At 35.6% G+C, this 22445-nt stretch overlaps 1 protein-coding gene across 2 annotated transcripts; it reads left to right on the top strand.

The window, feature by feature from the left end:
* LOC114376843 (mediator of RNA polymerase II transcription subunit 16-like) lies at window positions 1-19462 on the top strand. Of its 2 annotated transcripts, XM_028335138.1 has the most exons (19): window positions 3-586; window positions 1261-1329; window positions 2494-2582; window positions 4986-5098; window positions 5466-5567; window positions 5963-6053; window positions 6863-7456; window positions 8469-9087; window positions 9267-9346; window positions 9533-9615; window positions 10249-10485; window positions 12988-13159; window positions 14744-15234; window positions 15406-15582; window positions 16037-16411; window positions 16946-17096; window positions 17181-17234; window positions 17341-17442; window positions 19051-19462. In XM_028335138.1, the coding sequence occupies exons 1-16, from the start codon at window positions 291-293 to the stop codon at window positions 17090-17092; spliced, it is 3735 nt and encodes a 1244-aa protein (XP_028190939.1). In that variant the 5' UTR covers window positions 3-290; the 3' UTR covers window positions 17093-17096; window positions 17181-17234; window positions 17341-17442; window positions 19051-19462. The 2 variants fall into 2 exon arrangements, with proteins under 2 accessions (XP_028190940.1, XP_028190939.1); XM_028335139.1 differs by lacking the exons at window positions 16946-17096; window positions 17181-17234; window positions 17341-17442; window positions 19051-19462 and having other exon boundaries at window positions 1-586; window positions 16054-16334.
* Window positions 19463-22445: the final 2983 nt, after the last annotated feature.

The raw sequence follows: 22445 nt of genomic DNA, 5'->3' as shown, positions 1-22445 counted from the left end.
GAAAAACAAAAAGTATTCTGGAGAATCACCGGTGTCTTTGTTTGGTTTGTCCACCACATGCCCAGCACGAAAAACCCTAACCCCAGAAATCACAATCCCCCTTTATTAAACAATTGAAAACCCCTTCCCTCTGTTCCTCCCCTTTTTCCATTCACACACACAACACTAACCCCACTCTCTCTCTACATTTCCAACAGTGGTATCTGTCGCCTTCAATTGCGACTTTCCACCACTAACCCCATTTTTTCTCTCACTTTCTCTTTCTTATATAAAATTTAGGGCAATTGGGAATGAATCAAATTGGTGGGACAAAGGACCCGGAGGCCGAGCCTGTCTCTCCGTCTCTGCCCCAACCCCAAGACACTCCCAAGAGCTCCGACAAAACCGATTCCGCCACCGCTGTCGTTGTCGTCGCCGCTGCCTCCGAAGAGCAGGAGGTCGGAGAGGAGGAAAAGCCGCCGCCTCCGCCTGTCCCGATGGAGGAAGATCCTGTCAACCCCGCCACCGTTTTCTCCATCAGGCTCAAGCAGCCTAGGTCCAATTTGCTGCACAAGATGAGTGTGCCTGAACTTTGTCGCAATTTTAGGTTAGTGCTTTGAAAATTGAACTGTTTCTATAGCTCAAATTAATGATTTTGTTGATGCATTTTTTTTTGGGGGTGGGGGAGAGGGGAGTGTTATGAATTGGAAGCTTGTTTTCTTAGTGTGATAGTTAGTGCTTGACTTTGATCGGATAAACTTCTCCATGAGGTAAAAATGAATGAATTTAGTTCCTCTTATAAGCTAAAATCAACTTATTGCACTTCAATTTTCTGAGAAGTTAGACGAGAGGATTTATAAAAGTTACGTGCATAAGTTGATTTTAGTTCACCGGAGAAAATTTTCCTCTTATATGTGATTATGGAGAAGTTTTTCCAAACATAGTTCATGAAATGAAGTGCTTTCTTTTTGTGTATTCAAATTTGGGAGAACAAAAAAATGCTCGGTTGCTGATGTAGCTTGTAGTCATCCCTTATGATGATTATTTTCATCCTTATGCTGATCATGGGCATAATATGTGGCAACAATTCCTAAAAGAACGTAGACTGACTTTGCATGGTTCAGAGTGTACGAGTTTTTCAGTGTAAAATTTAGATTCTGACATGCTTTTTTTTGGTCTTGCAATTCATGTTTGTGTACTATTGTAGGTCTTTTATGGCACAATAATTTTGGTACTATGGATTTCTCACATTTTTTTTAATCTTGTTTGTTTTTTCTGCAGTGCTGTTTCGTGGTGCGGAAAACTGAATGCTATAGCTTGTGCAGCAGAAACGTGTGCCAGAATTCCAAGGTTTTTTTTAATACATTTGGACATGTTTTCAAATCTTTGACTGTTCTATATGTTTAATTAAGAACAAAACTTTCTGTTTGTATATATGATAATTGTAGTAAAACACAACCAGAAGAATTGTTGGAGTTTATAAGATTGTGAAGATCCATTGCATGATACGTTATTGATAAAATCAACTAGACTTTGGAGTGTGTTTGGGTAAATAGCTTAGTTATGTACTTATTAATAAGTACTTATCATAAATTGTTTTTATAATCAAATAGTAGATATGATTAAACTGCTTTCATACAATTTGTAAGCTGTTTTCATAAGCTTATTATGGAGAGCTTATTGAACTAAGCTGAAACAACATGTAAACAGTAAACATATCATAAACTATTTTCATAAGCTCTCCCAAACACTTACACAAGTACTTCTGTCAAGAGTAAGATAAGCCCAAATAAGCTGATAAAAAAAAAAAAACTCTTTCAAACGCACATAGTTTAGTTGATGAACATCTCAAACTTTCTAATCTACATTTTTTCTATGTTGATTGTGAAGACCTAAATGAAGTACTGACCAGAGATATTGTGGATATATCTTTTAACATATTTAACAGTGTCTTTGAAGTTTGAACATGTTTCATTAATTGGCTAACATAATATCTTTTCTGTGCTTAGCCACTTTTCTTATTTGTTGCCTGACAAATTTGGCAATGGATGACTAGAACAAATCCTGCTCACTAACACTCTTTCATGAAGACTCCAAATGCAATAAAAATACTAAAGTTCTAACACTATGTTACCAAAATAAAATGACAATAAATAATGGGCTTCATAAACCATAGCTTTTAATGAGGTTAAATATGTAGTAGAAGAAAACAAGCCCTAAAGAGACATTTTTGTTTAAATGACCTGAATTGAATGTACTGTGAAATGCAAACTGGCTTATTCAAGTTCTAATTTAGCTTAACTTAATTTTGGTTGAAGCCCACATCATTTATTAAATAATCCTTTACATTTGTTTGAAGTTCAAACACAACTTTATTTTTACAAACAGGAACGAATGCTGTCTTGTCTTGCTCATTCATGTATCTATTGCTCATTTCACTGGTTTGCTGGCACTAGCGTGTTTGGTTTTATTGCCAATTTCTAATGCTTATTAGTGTTTTTCTTTTCTCCATAGTTCAACTGCTAATCCACCATTTTGGATCCCTATACATATTGTGATCCCAGAGAGGCCGACTGAATGTGCAGTGTTCAATGTCATAGCAGGTACTTTGATGTCATTGCTTCATTTTGTGACCTCAAATGCTTCATTTTTGCTGCATCTAATTCCAAAGCTGCCTGAATAATTGTGAAGTTTTAGATTGGTATTTTTTAGCTCTCTTGCATTCCTTGCATAAAGCTTATACTATGCTAGGCTATTCAACAGTATAATCTGGCATCAACTAATAGTAACAATATTTTGATTTTGGGTTATGCACTTACGCAGTTGGAGTTTGGACTCCACTTTTACCTAAATAAGAAATCTTTTAATTATCAAATCTTGCAGCACATAAATAAATTAAATTAAACCAGCGGAAATCCTTGATCTGTATAAACTTTATGAACATCATGATCATATAATATATCCAGGACGGTGTCTAGCGTGTGGAACTAAAACTTGTTTCGCACTGTGTGAGAGTCTATTTTTTCCTTTTTTTTATTTTTTATTTTTTTTATATTTTCTTTCCCTGTTTGCCCCTTACCCTAAGCCTAAACCTGCAGTGCGTTGCTGATGTCACCAAGAAGGGTCTCTTCCACTGTTTATCTTCACTATTTTACTTCTTTTTTCGTTTTTCCTCTTTTTTCCCCAAATTTTGTTCTTCCCTCCTCTCCGACGATTAACATCGACCACAAACAAAAATTGCATGAGTATGTTGAAACCCAGATAAAAAAATCGCAAGTGAGTATGTTTAAACCCAGATAAAAGAATTGCATGGGGGTATGTTGAAACTTAAATACAAAGAATCATGAGCTTGTTTCATTCACAACGCACATTTTCTCAATAATCGAGTACCAACAATTTCGGATATAGAATCAAAATGGAGAACCGTCACCATGGTCGCCATTGATGTTAGAGAAAATTTAGATCTGCGGATTTCTAGATCTCTTTGATTTTTGTGGTCGGATTCAAATTTGTGATTTTTTTGTTACAATCTCTGTTTTATGTTGTGGGGTATGGTTGTGTTGGTGAGGGAACAGGGATTTGGTGTTTGGGAGCAACGAGGATGTGGGGGTTGAATAAGGAGGAGTGCCGTCGTAGGCGGCGGCAGCGAAGATAAAGGAGATAAGAAAAAGAGATAAGGGGTGAGGGTAAATCGGTAAAGATGAATGAAGAAAGAAAAAAAGAAATCTCAAGCATCTAATTTAAAATTAATATATTTGACATTCTGTGTGACTTTCGCACCGTGCAAAATGAGTTTTCCTTTTGGAAGCTAGACACCGTCTATATTCAGACATGTATTAGTACGATAAAATTGCCTTTGAGTTTTGTAGGTACTTTGCAATGACTAATGAATAACCTTCAATGCCTTGTATCTTGTGTGTGACATTCTCATTAATTTCCCCATTGCGATGTAGTGTTGATCCCATATATTTAAACTTAGATTCCTATGGTATAACATGTTCTCCTATTTTTATTTCCAAGTCATATTCCTTTTGTGTCTTGCTAAAATTGCAATGCATATATTCTCTCTTATTCCTAATAAGCAAAAATCCTTTGTTTTCAATGTCTCTCTCCAAAGCTCAAGTTTAAAGTTGACTGCTTCTCTTGATTCTTCAGTCAAAACTATATGATTTGCAAAAATCATGCAATTAGGGATAGTCTTTTGTGTGTCCCTGGTAAGCACATCCTTGACTAGATTAAACAAGTAAGGACTTAGGGCTGGCTGAGTCTTGATGGTATCAAGTAAGGGAAGTTCTTAGTTTTGCTTCATAGAGTTCTCACATCAGTAGTTACCCTATCATGCATGTTTTGTATAGTCCAGGGAAAGAGTGATTTTCATATAGGTGAATTCAATTATTACAAGCGAGCAGGTGCAGCTATTTATAGCTGCCCCAAATACAAGTCTAGGTTAGCTGACACATCAGCTAGCTGTGGCTATCAGCTCGCTTTATCTAACTTTACTAACCAACAGCTGTTAGGAGATAAGCTACTCTGTTTTACGCTAATACCCCCTTGCAAGCTCAAGAGGGTTGTGATGCAGAGGAATCACCCTCAATGAGCTTGGATATAAAGGCATGGAAACATTAACAACTAAGCTGCTTGCTTAGGACCTTCTCTTGAATAAAAGTAGATCAAGTTCCATGTGTTTGGCCTGAGCATTCAAAACAGGAGTCTAAGCCTGGGCCATGATGCTCAGATTGTCCTAGAAGACTTGAGGAGCTGAGTGACTGACATCTAATTCAGATAGCAGAGTTTGGACTTTGGATCAAACTCCAAATGATTTTAGGAGCAGCATATCCTCAAATATGACAACATATTCTTTGACATTATTTGGCGGACTGTCCATTGATTGAGTGCCATTTGGATGTTATTTCTCATTTCTTTTTTCATTCTGAGCTTTCTTTTTTACCATCTGAGTTTCTTTTTACTTTAGGAAGCTTAATTAATTGTATTCATATCTTCTGCAGATTCTCCTCGTGATTCTGTCCAGTTTATTGAATGGTCCCCGTCCTCTTGTCCCCGTGCATTACTGATTGCAAATTTCCATGGGAGGGTAACTATTTGGACTCAACCTCCTCAAGTAAGTGTGATTTATCAATCTAGTTCCTAGAGCTTCTAAATGTGTGACTATCATATATTCTTGGGGATTTGACTCCTCTAAAGTGAGAAAGCGTGTAAAGCGAGAAAGTTAGGGCGCATCCACCCTTGATTTATAGTGGGTCAAGTTTATGTGATACTTTAATTAAAATCAATGGTGGATACACTTTTACTTTCTTACTTTATGCATTTTCTCACTTTGGAGGTGTTAAAAATCCTATTTTAGCATATATTTTAGTTTAGTACATTTGATCCATCATTTGCCCACCTCTACCCTTTCATGTTTTCTCTATTGCACATATTTGCTTGTGTTGTGTATTTGTTCCTCACATATTGGTTTGTCCATTCAGGGGCCAGCTAATCTTGTCCATGATACTAGCTGTTGGCAGCGTGAGCATGAGTGGCGGCAAGATATTGCAGTTGTTACAAAGTGGCTATCAGGGGTGTCTCCGGTATAATGTTTGCTAGTCTTCTACTCATATGTTCAAATTCTTTGTACATTTCTTTTGATAAAGTCTAGTAAACATTTTATTCGTCTAATTTTGTCCTCAAATTTATGTGATTATGTAAGGGATAGGGATTCTCTCTCTCTCTCTCTCTCTCTCTCTCCTGGTTTGGTTATTTTCAAACATGGCCTTTCAATGATTGAACCTCTGAGCAAATAGTTCAGGATTTGTATCTTATTATTTTTCAGTAAGATAGACCATAGTTTCAAATTATAACATGGATCCATTTATCTGCAAAAAGAACTCAAGCATTGGTTTACAGACTGTTAGAACCAAGTCTATTCCATGTACTATTGGTTACTTCATTTTTAATCGAAGTCAATTGCTTTCTGAATTAATAGTATAGGTGGCTTTCATCCAAATCAAGTGCTCCTGCCAATTCAAAGTTGACATTTGAGGAAAAGTATCTTTCGCAGCAATCTCAAACTTCAGGTCAATTATTCTATTTTCATACTTTTCTGCCCCTTCCCCCCTCCCCTTTTTTTATCTTGGATACACTGAGTGCAAGCACATGAGTAGGGGGATAGTTGTCCTATTGAGCTACAAGCTCATTGTGTCTAATTGATTGTGTGTTTTTTTTCTTTTTCTTTTTGTTCCACAACAATTTTGCTAGTTGCTAGTGGTAATATGTATGTCAAGAAGTACCACTTTTATATTGTTTTTGCTCTTATGCCAATAATTTTTCATTGTTTTAGTGACAAACCATGAGAACCCATCATCTAAATTTTTTTACTTGCCGTTTCCCTCACTTTTTGTGTTGGTGTTGTTTTTAATATTGCTTGTGATTTTGCCATTTTGGGAATAAAATTTCTTTATGGAGGCAAACCATGCTAGATGAAATGATTATCTGAAATTCATATAAACTTTGTTGGGCAATATTTTCATTTTCTCGTAGGGTAGGGGTCTGGGTGTCTTTTGGATGACCAAACCTCTGGCATCTTCACAACACTCGAGTCTTTCCTAAGTCCTGAATAATTGAGTTGGTGTCATTTGGAGTTACAAGCTCATTGGCACTTTTTGTTTTAATTATGATAGTCAACCATCTTAGTGATTGGTTGATACTTGGGCAAGTTTTATACTGTGATAAATGATGGTCAATGCTATGATGGCACCTGACATTACCTCTATTTGATCGCATATTTGTTCATTCCTTATATTTAATTTTTAAATTATCGTCAAATATATGTATTTAATAGTACTGTGCTTGTGCAGCTGATGCATGCAATTGTTTATTTTTTCAGCTAGATGGCCCAATTTTCTTTGTGTCTGTTCTGTGTTCTCATCGGGTTCAGTTCAACTTCACTGGTCCCAGTGGCCTCCTACTCAGAATGGCACAACACCGAAGTGGTTTTGCACTAGTAAAGGACTTTTGGGTTGTGGGCCAAGTGGCATTATGGCCGGTGATGCTATCATAACAGACAGTGGTGCCATGCATGTAGCAGGTGTACCAATTGTTAATCCGTCCACCATTGTCGTTTGGGAGGTTGCACCTGGGCCTGGAAATGGTTTCCAGGTAACTCCAAAGACAAGTACCACTTGTGGTGTCCCACCTCTTAGCCCTCCCAACTGGGATGGTTTTGCGGCTTTAGCTGCATATTTATTTAGTTGGCAAGATTATCTATTATCTGAAGCAAAGCAAGGGAGAAAACAGACAGACCAAAACCTTGTTGATGCTGTACCTCTATATTGCTCACCAGTTTCGAATTTTTCAGCATATGTGAGTCCTGAAGCTGCAGCTCAATCTGCAGCAACCACTACATGGGGTTCTGGTGTAACAGCAGTGGCCTTTGATCCAACTCGTGCGGGTTCAGTGATAGCTGTTGTGATAGTTGAGGGTATGAAGCTGATTCTGACTATTTTTTTCCCCTCAAATAAGTTTTCAAATTGCTCAGTGCTAAGGTGTGGCTTCATTGATAATGAATTTATTCGTCCATTTTTATTCGTTTTCAATCTCATTTTGTCTCCTTCCCTTCAGCCCCCCCTCTTATCTTTATCATTGTAATTTTAATCCAACATGATTGTACATGTTTTTATTACTGAGTCCTGATGAAGTTCATTTAAAATTTGTGAAGCTCTATTGTGTTTATTTTTGTTTATATAGATTAAAGGTAAAACAATTGTGAGAAACATGGGACTTAATATTTTCTCCACAGAAACTTCTGATATTCTTTCATTTCTTTTACTATTTATGGTTCTGCTCCATTATACTATTCAATTTAAATCATTATTTGTTATTAATGTGTTGAATGTCTTACACTTCTACTGTATATCTTTTGGAATACGGTTGCCCTTCATCAAAATGTCTTTCTCAATTAGTCTTCAGCAGTCTGTCTAGCTGCTGTCTTTGTTCCCACATTCCCCCATCGCCACAACACAAGTGCAAATCTTTACTCTATATGTGTTTTAAAGGTTACAGTTGAGTTGACCAAATCTGCTAAGAATCGGGGATTTGTAAGTGAAACCCATTTAAATATCCTTATACTGTGGTTAAACTTTAAAGCCATATGTTGCCATTTAAAGAATAATTAATCTGGTGTGAAACAAAATAAGAATCCACAATTTACAAGAAAAATATCTTATATCAAATGACTGATAATGGACTGGATATAGCATTATCAAGTTCCCTCCTCCTTATAGTCATGCTTCCAATGTTTCACAATTCATCCTTGGGCATACTTTAAGATCCACTATAATAGAAGCACCCTGTACCTATCTTGCCTTCTTAGTCCTCTAGGTTGTGACAATACTGGCTGTGATGCTAGTTTATCAGGATTTTACACCAATAGGTTTCATGTGCCCAGATAATTGAACTAAAAAATTGATGTATAGCTGATTTTACATGTACAGGACAGTATATGTCCCCTTATGATCCAGATGAGGGCCCATCAATTACAGGGTGGAGAGTGCAACGCTGGGAATCATCTTTACAGCATGTGGTTCTCCATCCTATATTTGGAAACCCTACTTCTAGTATGGGTGGACAACCGCCTATGCAAACTGTTTGGCAGTCCAAAGTAGACCTGAGCATACCTCCAACAAATGATTTCAAGAACCATCAGTCACCTGCAATTGGAATGTCTTCTGATGTGCAAAAGGTATCTGAGTCTGTTTCTGATAAATCAAAAAGGGTCAATTTTGATCCATTTGATCTTCCAAGTGATGTCAGGGCACTTGCTCGAGTTGTTTACTCTGCTCATGGTGGTGAAATTGCCATTGCTTTTCTTCGAGGTGGTGTCCATGTATTTTCAGGTCCAAATTTTACACCTGTAGACAACTATCAGATTAATGTTGGATCTGCAATTGCTGCTCCCGCTTTTTCTTCAACAAGCTGCTGTTCGGCTTCTGTTTGGCATGACTCTAGCAAAAATTGTACAATATTGAGAATAATTCGGGTTCTTCCTCCTTCTATTCCCATTAGTCAAGCAAAGGCCAATTCATCAACTTGGGAGCGTGCCATTGCTGAAAGGTGATTTCTTTAATCCTTTCTAGTAAGTCATATATTAACTGTTTCTTGATATCCTTATAAATTTGCAGCTGCTTCAATTATTTGTCTACTTTGTCTGGTAATGGAAGTTGTGATTTGTTTCTTTGTCAATGATTTACATTACATGGCTTGCCTGGTGCTAACATCTGTTAGGAAAACAGGTTTTGGTGGAGCCTTTTAGTTAGTGTTGATTGGTGGGATGCTGTGGGCTGCACACAGAGTGCTGCTGAGGATGGTATTGGTAAGGCAGTTCTTATTGTCAATTCCTTTGGCTATTTTTGTTTATGTTCAAGTTTGTGCCAGAGAATGGAGAATATGATTTCCTATTTCATATTTGTACTGTTAGAAAGCATCTGTGCAATATACTGTGGTGTTGGTTCTGTGACTTCTATCTATTAACTAGTGACATTTTTTTTCCTGGTTTCAGTTTCACTCAATAGTGTTATCGCAGTTTTGGATGCGGATTTCCATTCTCTCCCTTCTGTTCAGCACAGGCAACAGTATGGTCCTGTATGTTACTGTTGAACCATCACCTTTTCAGAATTTTGTCATTGGCTTTTATAGTTTACTTCAATTTCCTCTTCAACTTTTTCGGTTAACTGAGAGTAAATTGTTCCATATTAACTGTGGGTGGAATGTTTCATGGATATATCATAAAATGGAATTTGGACCCAGCAGCAAATGCTTGCTATTGACAATTTTGTATTTCATGTTGAAACTTAGACTTTTACTATTTGGCATAGCCTCTACATCATTGATTATACTCAATAACTTGTGGTCTTGTGGATGAAAAAATGCTCAGTTTGGTGTTGAAATTTTCGTTTTCATAGTTAATATTTGATGTGAGGTTGCTTCACTCCTATAAATTTGAAATTTTGATTGTTCATGTGGATTTCAGTCTGAATATGATTTTTAAGCTTCCTTAATATCTGCTAAGGATTACTTTTCAACCAAATTTGCACCAGCCACTCTTTTACCGTGTCTTTCAGATAGGATAATTAATACTATTTTTTATAATTAAACAATATGGACTTCTATTTGTTTCTTGACTTTTTCTGTTTATTTGTATTTTCTGATTGGGATGTGATCGTGTTTGTGTTGCTAATTTGTTGGCTAAATGGACTTGGCTCTAAATGATTGCAGAGTCTAGACAGGATAAAGTGTAGGTTACTGGAAGGATCAAATGCCCAAGAGGTGAGGGCGATGGTTCTGGATATGCAAGCTAGGTTGTTATTGGATATGCTTGGGAAAGGAATTGAGTCTGCATTGATAAATTCTTCAGCTTTAGTTCCTGAGCTATGGCAAGCATCAGGTGAAACGTTATCCAGCATTGACCCTGAATCAATGGCTGTTGAACCTGCACTAATTCCCAGTATTCAGGTATGCTTTGGTTACATTTTGGAACTTGATTACCTAATTTTTCTTAATCAGAATATATAATAATTTTGTTGTGGTTATCTGCTTGTCTTTCTGCATACGACTCATCTTTGTTATGTTTGGTCTTTTGTCATAGCACAGTTGTCATTTGTGGATAGTGGTACTGAATCTCTGACCCTAAAATTGCTGTAGGGGATGGCTGCTATACCAAGATAATGAAATATGCAGCATGCACCATACACACACACACACACACATGACCGGTTTTGTTTTTTTAAAAGCACAAAATTACTGGCATGTCATCATTGATAATAAAAATATTTTCTAGACATACAATCACCATCAATATGTGGCATAATTAACAAGTCATTAACCACGGAAAGTGACTGAAGCTGAGGCTGAGACCAAGGAGGTGCTCTGTTGGGTTAATTGTGACTGATATGATTATGATGCCATGGTAGCACCAAAGAGGGGTTGAAATTAAATTATCACCAGCAAAAAGGATCAGAACAGAGGATGTGTCTCACAGCAAACAAAAAGAATGGTGATAGCAACTGAAATTTACTACAGAATTGAAAGGGAAATTCAAAGAAGAAAACTCTGCCCTGTGGTAACGGCCACCCAACAATTCCCAAGAGATTGCCTACCCTCCCTCGTACCCCCCTCCCCTCTCATATTCTTGCCCATCTCCTCTGATTCCCGTATGTCTCTTTTCTCTCTCCTGCTGCTAGGTGTCATATTTGTTATGATTCTGCATAACAGAATCCTCCCCGTAGGTGACATTCTCCTCTTCTCTGTTCTACAATACACTTTTATGGGAGGCCCATTACGGGGCCCATCAGATTGAAACATGGAAAGAGCTGCAGCAAAAAGGGGCAGGCCTTTCTGGGAGTATGAAATATTAAACTCTATCTAGAAGAGGGAGCATATTCAACATAGGTTATGTGATGCTAGAAAATGTTATGCTGTTGGAAAAGCAAGGGCTTTGCCAGAAAATGCATTGCCTGGTGGAGATGGTTGGTACAAAGGAAGAAAGCAGTAACTATGTGCATCACTCTTTGAAGAATGAAGGGTGGTTGAATTTTATTTTCATTTTGATGTGGGAAAACTTGTGAAATTTCAGACAGGGTTAAACATCTTTTTGGTCCTTACAAAAATGAAAAAGTTTGATTTTAGTCCCTCCTTTTAAAAATGTCGACTTTTCGTCCTCCATTTTTCAATGGAAGAAATCTTCCCGAACCCAACTTCGCTGCCGACAGCCTCACTCGCATCAAGAAATTGTCTTGATCCATCTCTACATGTAGCTTCCAGATCCACTCCACTACATAGCAGTCCTCAGCTGCCTTCTCAAATCTTCGTCTGCCAATTTTGTCTGCGGTCCTCTATAGAAGCTTCTGTGATGAGTGGATCCATGACTCTGTGATCCAGTGGGCATTTTGATGGGGTGGCTTGTTGGTTGCTGGTGTGGTGGGAGGTGAAATTGATGGAGTTGAGGACAAGGAAGAGCAAAATGGTGTGGTGTTATGATTTTCGTGGCAATAAAAAACCACCACATTTTATAATCCACACTCCACACTTTTTAGTCCATATTTCACAGTATGTGACAGCTTTTGATCACCAAAAATTGAATCACCGTCAACTCCAACTGACAGAGTTAGTGATGGGTTTATTGTGACATTTTTTAAAAGTTGTGGGACGAAAAATAATGTTTTTAAAAGGAAGGACTAAAAATGAACTTTTCCATATTTATGGGGGCCAAAAATATGTTTAACCCTTTTAAAATTTACCCCATAAATCTGATGAGTAATTAAAAAGAGTGGCTAAACATGGATTTAATTGTCTGTTAACCATAGCAGCTGTGATGTCTGCAATAGTGCAAATTGTCTGATATCTGCTCACGAACCAAGCTGCTATTGCTTCCCCACAAAATGTTGACCCAGTGCCACTTCTGTTGCAGCACAAGCCGCCATAGCATGCTATTAGTTACTCGTGCAATCGTTATTTGTACCATTATGTTCTTACAGTTACACACAAGCACAGAGATACTTGCATATAATTTTTGTAGATAAAGATGCTTGTCAACCTATTTGTACTTGTCTATATATTATTAAACCCCTTAGAGCATTTACAATGCATAGTTGCTTATCATAATTTTGTGGGACTTATAACTTCCTATAGATTTAAGCATTGTAAACAAAAATTTACTCCAATGCTAAGATTGCTAAAGTGAGTGTTTAAATTAATTTTATGGGTCCTACGATGCTTGAAAATGTTATTTATGGTATAATGTTGTTAAGCAACTCCACGCCATATGCTCCAGTGGGAAAAAAAACTTAAGCAAGGTTGCTTAAAGTTAAGCAACTCATGTAAGCACCCCCAGTGGAGATGCTCTTAGAGGTTTTTCTTTGGCTTGCTTCTTTCATGTGTTATTCTTTGGTGTTTTTATACATTTGATTGTATTTATTTCTATAAATTCCTGTTTCTTAATTGTTTCAATGTTTGCAGGCTTATGTGGATTCAGTTCTTGATTTGGCTTCACATTTTATTACTCGATTGCGCCGTTATGCTAGTTTCTGTCGCACATTGGCAAGTCATGCTGTGACTGCAGGCTCTGGGAGCAACCGCAATATGGTTGCTAGTCCTACCCAAAGTTCAGCAACACCCGCAACAAGTCAAGGTCAATGTGCACTGATCAAATGTCAATTTTTGGTGTTTAAATTGATCTGCATATCCCTTAGTCTATATGAATTTTTAAATTGGTGCCTATAATTTAAAAGCTATGAATGGGTTCCTGTAGGTTCTGTTGAAAGGGTTTACTGTAATGTGTTGTATGTCTTGGATGACCACACTGAGTCTTTATTTATAATAAGAACATAGAATCTAATAATGAGTAATAAGGACTAAATCCCTAATTGCTATCTAATAATAAATAGGAGAATAGAAGATAATCTCACAGGTTCATTTTTTTTCTTGATGTTCAGTCAATCCTCTTGTTGAAATGTTTTTAAACTATAGGGACCAATAATCTTCTAACTTGTAAAAAGATAGAAACAAAGATTTTATTTTCTGAATTGGCTTCAGTGAGTATACCACTCAGCAAGGTGATCTATTTATTTATAACAATAATGATAACAAGGATAATAAATAATTACTATTTTCAAGAGAACAATTAATATATCTCTATTTCCTAAGATACATTAATCTTAGGAAAACACATATTTGAAAGAGTAATAGTTATTAAATGCTCCTATTTCCGACAAAATGACCTGTTTAAAAATTCACAAGCGGTATAATGATCAACATATTAATATAACCTTTTTTATGATAATTGTTTAAAGAGAGAAAAACAAATGCTAGAGATGTTGAAACCGTGTGTCTGAACTACAAAACAAAGTCCATTTTATATAGACTTAATGTAATAAATACAAATAAATATAGGAGATACTATTCTTATTTACATGATACGATATGCCCTTAATTACAGAGATCCTAATTAAATAAGGAAATATATAAAAAAATATAAAAGAAGAATAAATCCTAAGAGAACATCTAAACCTTAAAATATTCTTAGATATAAAAAAGGATATCATCGTATATTTTTCACATTTTCTACCAATTATTTTTTCTTATATATAGTTTACTTTATCAAATAATATCTCCATATGGATATCCTGTGGCATTCATATGCTTGTTGAGTAACTTTTTATGGAGAGTGGAAAAAAGAACTTCTAGGTAACCTCGGGGGTTGGTTTTTGCTTGACCCTTTGGAATCTTGGAATGCCCAAAGTGCTCTGACCGAAAAAATATGTATAGATCCATATATATATATATATATATATATATATATATTTTAAGTTATTTCAATCTGGTGTAATTATGGATTACTTTAGAATTGTTGAAATATGGGGATTTTGGTATTGAGGGAGGAAAATAAGAGAATATAAACTATTTGTAGTGTATTAATGTGATCTGAGGTGATAAAGAAGACAAAAACACTAATTATGAAATATAAGGAAGTGTGGAAACTATTATGAAATAATCTAATGCACTCTAAATTATTCTAAAGAAACAATCTGGATAGCATAGGATATTTTTATATATTCTAACAGGAAGCATAGGTTTGGTGCTTCTCTTTAAATGGTTATAGAAAATGATCAACTATCCTACCATGAAAAGCTTTAATCATTTTTACCACTAGCTTGATGTTTATTATTTGTTTTACAATTTACATATCAAACTGAAATAAAAGCAATATTTTCAGGAGGTCAAAATGGGACCAGCAGTTCTATGGGAAGCGCCCAGTTGCAAACCTGGGTGCAAGGGGCTATTGCCAAAATTAGCAACACAACTGATGGCGGGTCCAATCCAACTCCTAATCCCATCAGTGGCCCTTCAACATTTATGCCTATTAGCATTAATACAGGAACATTTCCTGGAACACCAGCAGTTAGACTTATTGGGGATTGTCATTTCCTTCACAGACTTTGCCAACTATTGCTCTTCTGCTTTTTCTTTCGACGGACACAACTTCCTCGCTATATTAATAGAACATCTGATACAAATATACAAAAGCCTCAATCTAATACTCCTGCTCCTGGCAAGGTGGAGGAGATTGCAAAACCAGTTTCAGCTGTGGTTAAGTCAGATGATGGTCAGACAGGTCGAACTGGGGCAAAAGGAGCTGAAGAAGTACCCTCTGGACGTTCAAGATTGGGTAGTGGGAATGCTGGCCAGGGATATACGTTTGAAGAGGTATACATTAATAAATGTTGCAACTTGTTTAAGGCTCCTTTTTTCCACCTGTAATTTGTGTCCTACATAATGTATTTTGAAAGTTTTGCTGATTCCTTTTTATCTTATGGAGCTTACAAGTTACAAAGTAGGCTCTGTTATTTTAATTTTCTCATTGCACGTACAATGCAGGTCAAGGTGCTTTTTATGATGCTTATGGATCTATGTCGCCGAACAGCTGGGCTGCAACACCCTTTGCCAGTTTCTCAAGTGGGGAGCAACAACATTCAGGTTCGGCTGCATTATATTGATGGGAACTATAGTGTACAGCCAGAGGTTGTGGAAGCATCCCTTGGTCCACATATGCAGGTAACTTTACGGTTTTCTGTTTCTTTTAAATTCCTTATTTTCTGTTACATAGGATTTGGGTAGATTATAGATAACAATCTGGTTAGATTTATGGTTTTCTAATTCTAGTATTAAAACCTGTATTAGGAAACCATAATTCTGCTAATCTTGGACATCAATTGTACTCCTTCAGTACCCCTGGTACTGTCTTATATATAATATTTTATCTTTGCTGATAAAAAAAAGGTTAATTATTAAGTAGGGCTCGACAGTGGCTCCGTTACCATTTTTTTCATGAGGGTTCCTTTATACAGCTACAGTTTATAACTGAGTTAGTGATACAGCCCAGTTTGTTAGATTATGTAGGTACTGTTGATCATTGGAAGTTAAACTTTGTTATCTTGATCTGTTTTTCTTTCTTTTGATGTGTAACCTTTCGGTGAATGCTCCCTGTGAAAAAAAAACTAATTTGCAGAATATGCCCCGTCCCAGAGGTGCAGATGCTGCTGGTCTTCTTTTACGCGAACTAGAACTCCACCCTCCAGCAGAAGAGTGGCACAGGCGGAATATGTTTGGTGCACCTTGGTCTGATCCAGAGGATGTGGATTGTGCTAATGATACACCTAAACTTGTTAATTCTGACCCACTTGATTTTAGCTCATTGGAGCATTGTGATGTTTACTATGGAACTCATCGCTTATGGCCAAGGAAGCGCAGGATGTCTGAAAGAGATGCAGCTTTTGGGTTGAATACTTCTGTGGGCTTGGGAGGTTATCTTGGTATAATGGGTTCTCGAAGAGATGTTGTTACTGCAACGTGGAAAACTGGCCTTGAAGGGGTCTGGTACAAGGTTGGAAAAGAAATCTTGTTCATTTGTTTATATTGTTTTCTGTCATTCTGTACATCCTTGTATGCAATTAAGGAATTCAAAATGATTATTGATTTTTATGTGAATTTGAAGATCTGGCATTCATTATTGTAAGAAGTACATGTGGTTCATATATCCCACGCTAAAATGCATTTAATGTTCATGTGTATTAATGCCTAGGAAGTTGCAACGCTTATTATAATCCTAGGGAATGGTCTCCACCAAGTCTATCTAGAGTCTATAAATAAGGATGATAATGATATGCAGAAGAATAGATCGAATAACATTTGTGATTTGGCAACTGATGGAAGTATTGATGGTGACTGAGACATTAGAATAGGAGCAGTGTCATCTAGGTCAATCATAATTTTGTAAATGAATTAATGAAATCATTCAAATGCTCATGCTTTTAAATTAGTAAAACACACTTGTGTGTATTCTTCTACTTGATCCCTTAGTGTTTTTTACTACATGATTCATCTTCTATTGGTGATTTTGTTTACTTCTATGGTGCAGTGCGTAAGATGTCAGCGGCAGACTTCAGCATTTACTTCACCAGATGCTACTGCTTCTCCTAGTCAGAATGACCGGGAAATGTGGTGGATCAGCCGCTGGGTACATAGCTGCCCAATGTGTGGTGGAACATGGGCTCGGGTTGTATAAATAGGTGCATTATGTTATTATAATGTCAGTTTCACTCTATGGAAAGAGAGACATGGATATAGTTATGGCTAACTGTGAACTGAATCAGATGGAATGCTGACTGGAGTTGTACAGGAAGAAAGGTGTGGATTTGCTTGACAAGGTGGGTTGTCAGCATGTTGTTATAATTGGTGACCATACCATACTATCTTGGACTTGAGTTGTTTTCTTTCTGATCACTCTGCTGGTTTCAATTTTTTGAAAATCAGTTTCAGATCTCAATTTTTTTGGGAGTAAATTATTGTCAAGTCACTCCACAAACAGTAGGTGTTAATTTATCCATGGAGTGGTTTATAATTAACTCCTTGCAGGTATGTAATATCCCATTTAGACTTCTCTACTTTTAAAATGACTGAATTGCATCCCATCACAAATGCATTGGAAATTTTCTTTTGCTTGAAGAAAAATAAATGACTTATGGAAAATTGTTCAACAACAATAATAGCCTTATCTCACTGGGTGAAATTGGCCACAAGGAATACAATGCCATTGGGTTGGGTTAAAAACCAAATTCTTAGGGATACTATTTATTATGAGATCTCTTTTAGTAATCTTAGTCTCCTTATACCTTTTTTCATATGGCTAAAATTCATGCGGTCTATTCTCCACACCGGTGCCTCCAATGGTTTTATTTGCACGTGTCCTAATTAACTTAATTGATTTTTTGCTATCTTTTACTTGATAAGTGTAACACCAATATCTCCTTGTATACAATCATTCGATATGCTGTCTTTTCTTGTGTGGTGTTACATCCATCATATCATACCCCTCTTAGTTACTTTAACTTTTTTCTCTTGGTAAGTACTTTGTAGTCACTAATAACCCTTGGTGCCATTTTTTTAAAAATTTATTTCTATCATCCAATGTGTGACATCATTAATTTTCCTATCATTTTGTACTATTGATCTCAGATACTTAATCATAGAAACTTTTCGTATGATATCTGTAATTTTTACCTCCAAGTCACTTTTCTCTTATTTCTTGTTAAAATTGCAATTTATATACTCAATCATATTCCTACTCAAGTGAGAACTCAGCCGATGCTTATTCCCCGGATACCATCATTGCTTCTTCTCCGGGAAAAGAAGTTCGATTCCAATGTCTGTGTCTAACACTCAAATTTATTGTTTACCTCTCTTGATTCCTCAAACAAAACTATATCATTTGCGCAAAGCATGCATTTAGGGTTTATCTTTGTGTCTTCCTTTTAAGTACATTCAAGTGTGTTTGCAAAATTGTTCAACCTCTGTTGAATGTGGATCCAACAAATTTTCCCTGTTGCGTTTAGTTTCTTGGAAAGTGGGAAATGAATGCTGAAATGTGAAAACAAACACTTGTAAGGCCATGTTTTGATGTAAACCTATCCCTATAGGAAAATCTTTAGTTTCACTTTCTAGAGACACTGTTAGTTACCCAATTAAAAGAATTGGTTGTGAGCCTAAATTTGCTTAATTTTAAAAGTAGAGACTTATTGGTTAAAAAGCTTGATTGGCTAGATTATGCAATTGCAACTAAAGGGACTAAAATTGTAACAAAGCCTAATTGTTGTTTTAATTTTACTGGTTGGCAGAGTGTTATTTATACACCTTAAGGCATGATGGTCAAACTAGTATTGGATTTACATCAGCAATCTCCAGCAAAGCTTCTAAATAATTTTGTGAACTGTTAATGCTAATAAGATGGAAGGCCAAAATTACTGGTGTTTCTGGGATGAATGTTTCATCTGTTTCAGGATATATTCTTATTTCTTAGTATTTTGATCCTTTGCAAGATAGCTTGCTTGAAATTAGATGCACAGTTGCCAAGTTACAACTTAGAACTCTACTTGACATATCTGTTTTGAAAAATCAGTTTTTGATGATTTTTGTGGCATTAACTTTTTGTCTTGCGCTTTACAAACTATTCATTTGTTAATGCAGATTGTCAATCCTCTGTAAAAACACTACTGTATCCTGCATGCCGTTTCATGCATGCTGATGTGGGTGGGTGCCTTGGAAGTTGCTGCTGGTGAATCAGAGATTAGGAGCTTATATTAGTTATCACTCATTAATCCCTGAGAAATCTCTGCATAAACTTCTTAGACTTTCTTCACTTGTTGGTTGTATTATGTAAATGATGCTCACCATATTGTTAGATTAGCTTAGCATCTTATTATCTTCTCATGATACCTGTAAAATTGATGAAAATTTTTGTTTTATTTCATTGGGGTACATCAAAAAAAGATATAATTCAATGTACTGGACCTACATAAAGCCTGGATTTTTGTATTTGTCCTCACTGCTTAGGGGTCTCCTTAACATTATGCAGTTTTTAGTAAATAGTTTAGACGAATGGCTGCTTTCCTTGTCTTGTACAGAGCCTAGAAAGGTAAACGCAGTGTTTGACACCCACCTGCACATACAGAACCAAACGTGATTATTGCCTCCCATCCTTGACTTTCCCCCCTCTGCAAGCCAAACATTATTATTATTACTATTCTCTTTATTTTCGTGGTTCAAAATTGAGTACCAACGCTTTCTATTGAAAATTTTCTATCCGTTATGTTTGGCCTATGGCTGAATTTTATTTTACTTTTGGAGAAGTCAATGGAATTCTCTTATTGAAAGAAATGAAAGTTGTAAATATAGCTCTTTCAATTACATTTAAATAACCAAAATTAAAAGAAAATATCTATGATTTTTTTAAAGCCCTTTCAATTATTTCTAAAACAATTATGTTGGGGTACAACATTTTTGTATATGAAAGTAAAATAATAACCAAAATTAGAACCATGTTTGAAGACATAATAATCAATGATAAAGACATCAGAAATTTCACTATCCAATTATCTACAAATTATGACATTTTTTGCAACAAGATTTTTATAAATAAAATAGACATAGTAGATTTGCAACCAGCTAAAGAAAAAATAATTTTAGGATTTGATTTTATTGTACATGATCATAGATCAATCATTATTACAAAAAATTATTTATTAATCTCTACAAATTCACAAATGTCACCCATAATAAATGAATTCATATCAAAGTTACGAATAAAGTGTGGTGATGCCCCCACCAATACTAGCCACCAATGTCCTTGTGACGTACTTGTTAATTGTAAATTAAAAGGATCACAAAATTATGGTAGGATAATCATTTTAGGAACACCCTAATATTCTTACCAATAAAATATCTTAGGTAGCATAAAAACAGAAACTGAGCTACAATATGAATTATTTGTAGCATAATCTGACTACAATTCTGTCAAGATCAACAAAATCATAACTTTTGATAACATACAATAGATTATAGACTGATTAAATAAAACAAGCATAATAGGAGAAGACCCCACTAAATATTGGGAAAAAGACCTTGTTATATGCAAATTAGAAATTATAAACCCAAACCTGATAATCAAAACCAAATACATTCAGTATGAAAATTTTGAACAAGAAGAATATAAAAATCACATAAAAGTCCTTTTAGATCTAAAGGTTATAGAATCCAACACTAGTCCTCACAGGAGTCCTGATTTCATTGTTAATAAACATTCAGAACAAAAAAGAGGAAAAATTAGGATGGTCTATAATTATAAAAGGCTTAATGATAACACTCACATAGATGGATACACTATTCCTTCTAAAAATGTGTTGATAAATAGGATACAGAAGATCAAATAATTTTTAAAATTTGATTTAAAATCAGGATTTCATCAAGTAAAAATGAATCATGACTCAATAAAATGGACTGTTTTTTTCCTGTTCAGAAGGATTATTTGAATTGAAAGTAATGTCTTTTGGATTGAAAAATGCACCACAAATTTTTCAAAGAAAATAAGGCTTCAGCCTCACATCTCCCAAAAAAAATCCTTAGTTTTCCAGACAAAATAAAAGATATAAAAAACCCTAAGAGTCTTTCTAGGTTTGCTTAATTATGCAAGAAATTTTATTAATGACTTACGAAAATATACAGTTCCTCTTTACAACAAGACCTCTTTAATTGGACAAAGGAAATTTAATACAAAGAATATAAAATTGGTTCATAAAATAAAAGAAATGGTTAGTAATTTGTCATATTTATCTCTCCCACTAGATTCTGATTATCTAGTCATAGAATGCGAGGATTATGAGCAAGGATGGGGAGCCATCCTAAAGAAAAAGAAAAATAAATATGAAAAAATTCATGATAAAGAAATCTGTAGGTATGCCTCACGAACATATCACACGAAACCACAGGTATACTCAACTTCTACAGATTATGAAGTCAATGCTATGATAAACGCCCTAGAAGGATTTAAACTCTTTCTAGTAAATAAAAGTGAAATCACCATAAGAACTGATTGCGAAGCAATAGTAGCTTATGGTAGGCAACAAATAAATACGGATAAAAAAACCTCACAAAAGATGGCTTTTATTCCAACAATATGTTTATCATAACGGAATAAAGATAAATTTTGAACACATAAAAAGAGTTAAGAATGTTGTTGCTGATATTCTTTCTCGTTTTGCAGGAATCCAACAAGATGAATTCTTCTAAGGTCTCCTACTAAAACATAAAACATAAAATGAAGTTCGACAATCAAGAATTGCTGGTACTTACAAATGAGTTTCACTATCCTAGTACTTCCATAACATACAGTACCAATACAGTCCCATGAGGGTACAAATACAAGGGTACCAATGGTTTTTTTTTTTTTTTCCAGATTTAGACAAACGGGATTTTGATATAAAAAGAGAAACCCATGATACAAAACTCTTCCTAGCATACAATGGGAAGTTTTTCATACCCTTCCTGGTTGAACATAATAATAAATTGGTTTAATTCTTCCAAAAGGAGAAGAAGGATAAAAAGATTTATGACGCCAGTGGTTGTCATGGACAACAAACTCCTCAATTTTCATCCACTGATCTTTTCATAGAAGACTCATCAGACATTTTTTGCTCTGGAAATGTCCAAGAAGAAGAAAATGTTATTGTTACAAAGTTATCAAAGAGTTGATCAGAATAAAGACACGTCCTGCCAAAACACAACTATAAATTGAAGCAAGAATCTTCACTTTTGCCGAGACTCTGACATTGAGTCTTTTCATAAATAAGTTGTTGTAAAAATGGGCCCTGTGACAAAGTAAAGGAATAGTAATTTTACTATTTTTAACTGAATGGATCTTTTGTTTTCTTGCTCCATCTTTCTCTATAAAAAGAGCCTCGAAGTTCAGTTGTAACACACAGACACTAGAAAGATAGTGAGAGAAAGAGAAGTAAATGTTTGTAATGGTTTGTTACGAGCAATAATATCCAGTGTTCTTCGAATCTCCCCCCTTCCCCCTTGTTCTT

The sequence above is a fragment of the Glycine soja genome, chromosome 11, assembly GCF_004193775.1.
Source record: "Glycine soja cultivar W05 chromosome 11, ASM419377v2, whole genome shotgun sequence".
Classification (NCBI taxonomy): domain Eukaryota; kingdom Viridiplantae; phylum Streptophyta; class Magnoliopsida; order Fabales; family Fabaceae; genus Glycine; species Glycine soja.
Note: the sequence above shows the minus strand (reverse complement) of the source record. Positions and strands in the feature narration are given on the sequence as shown.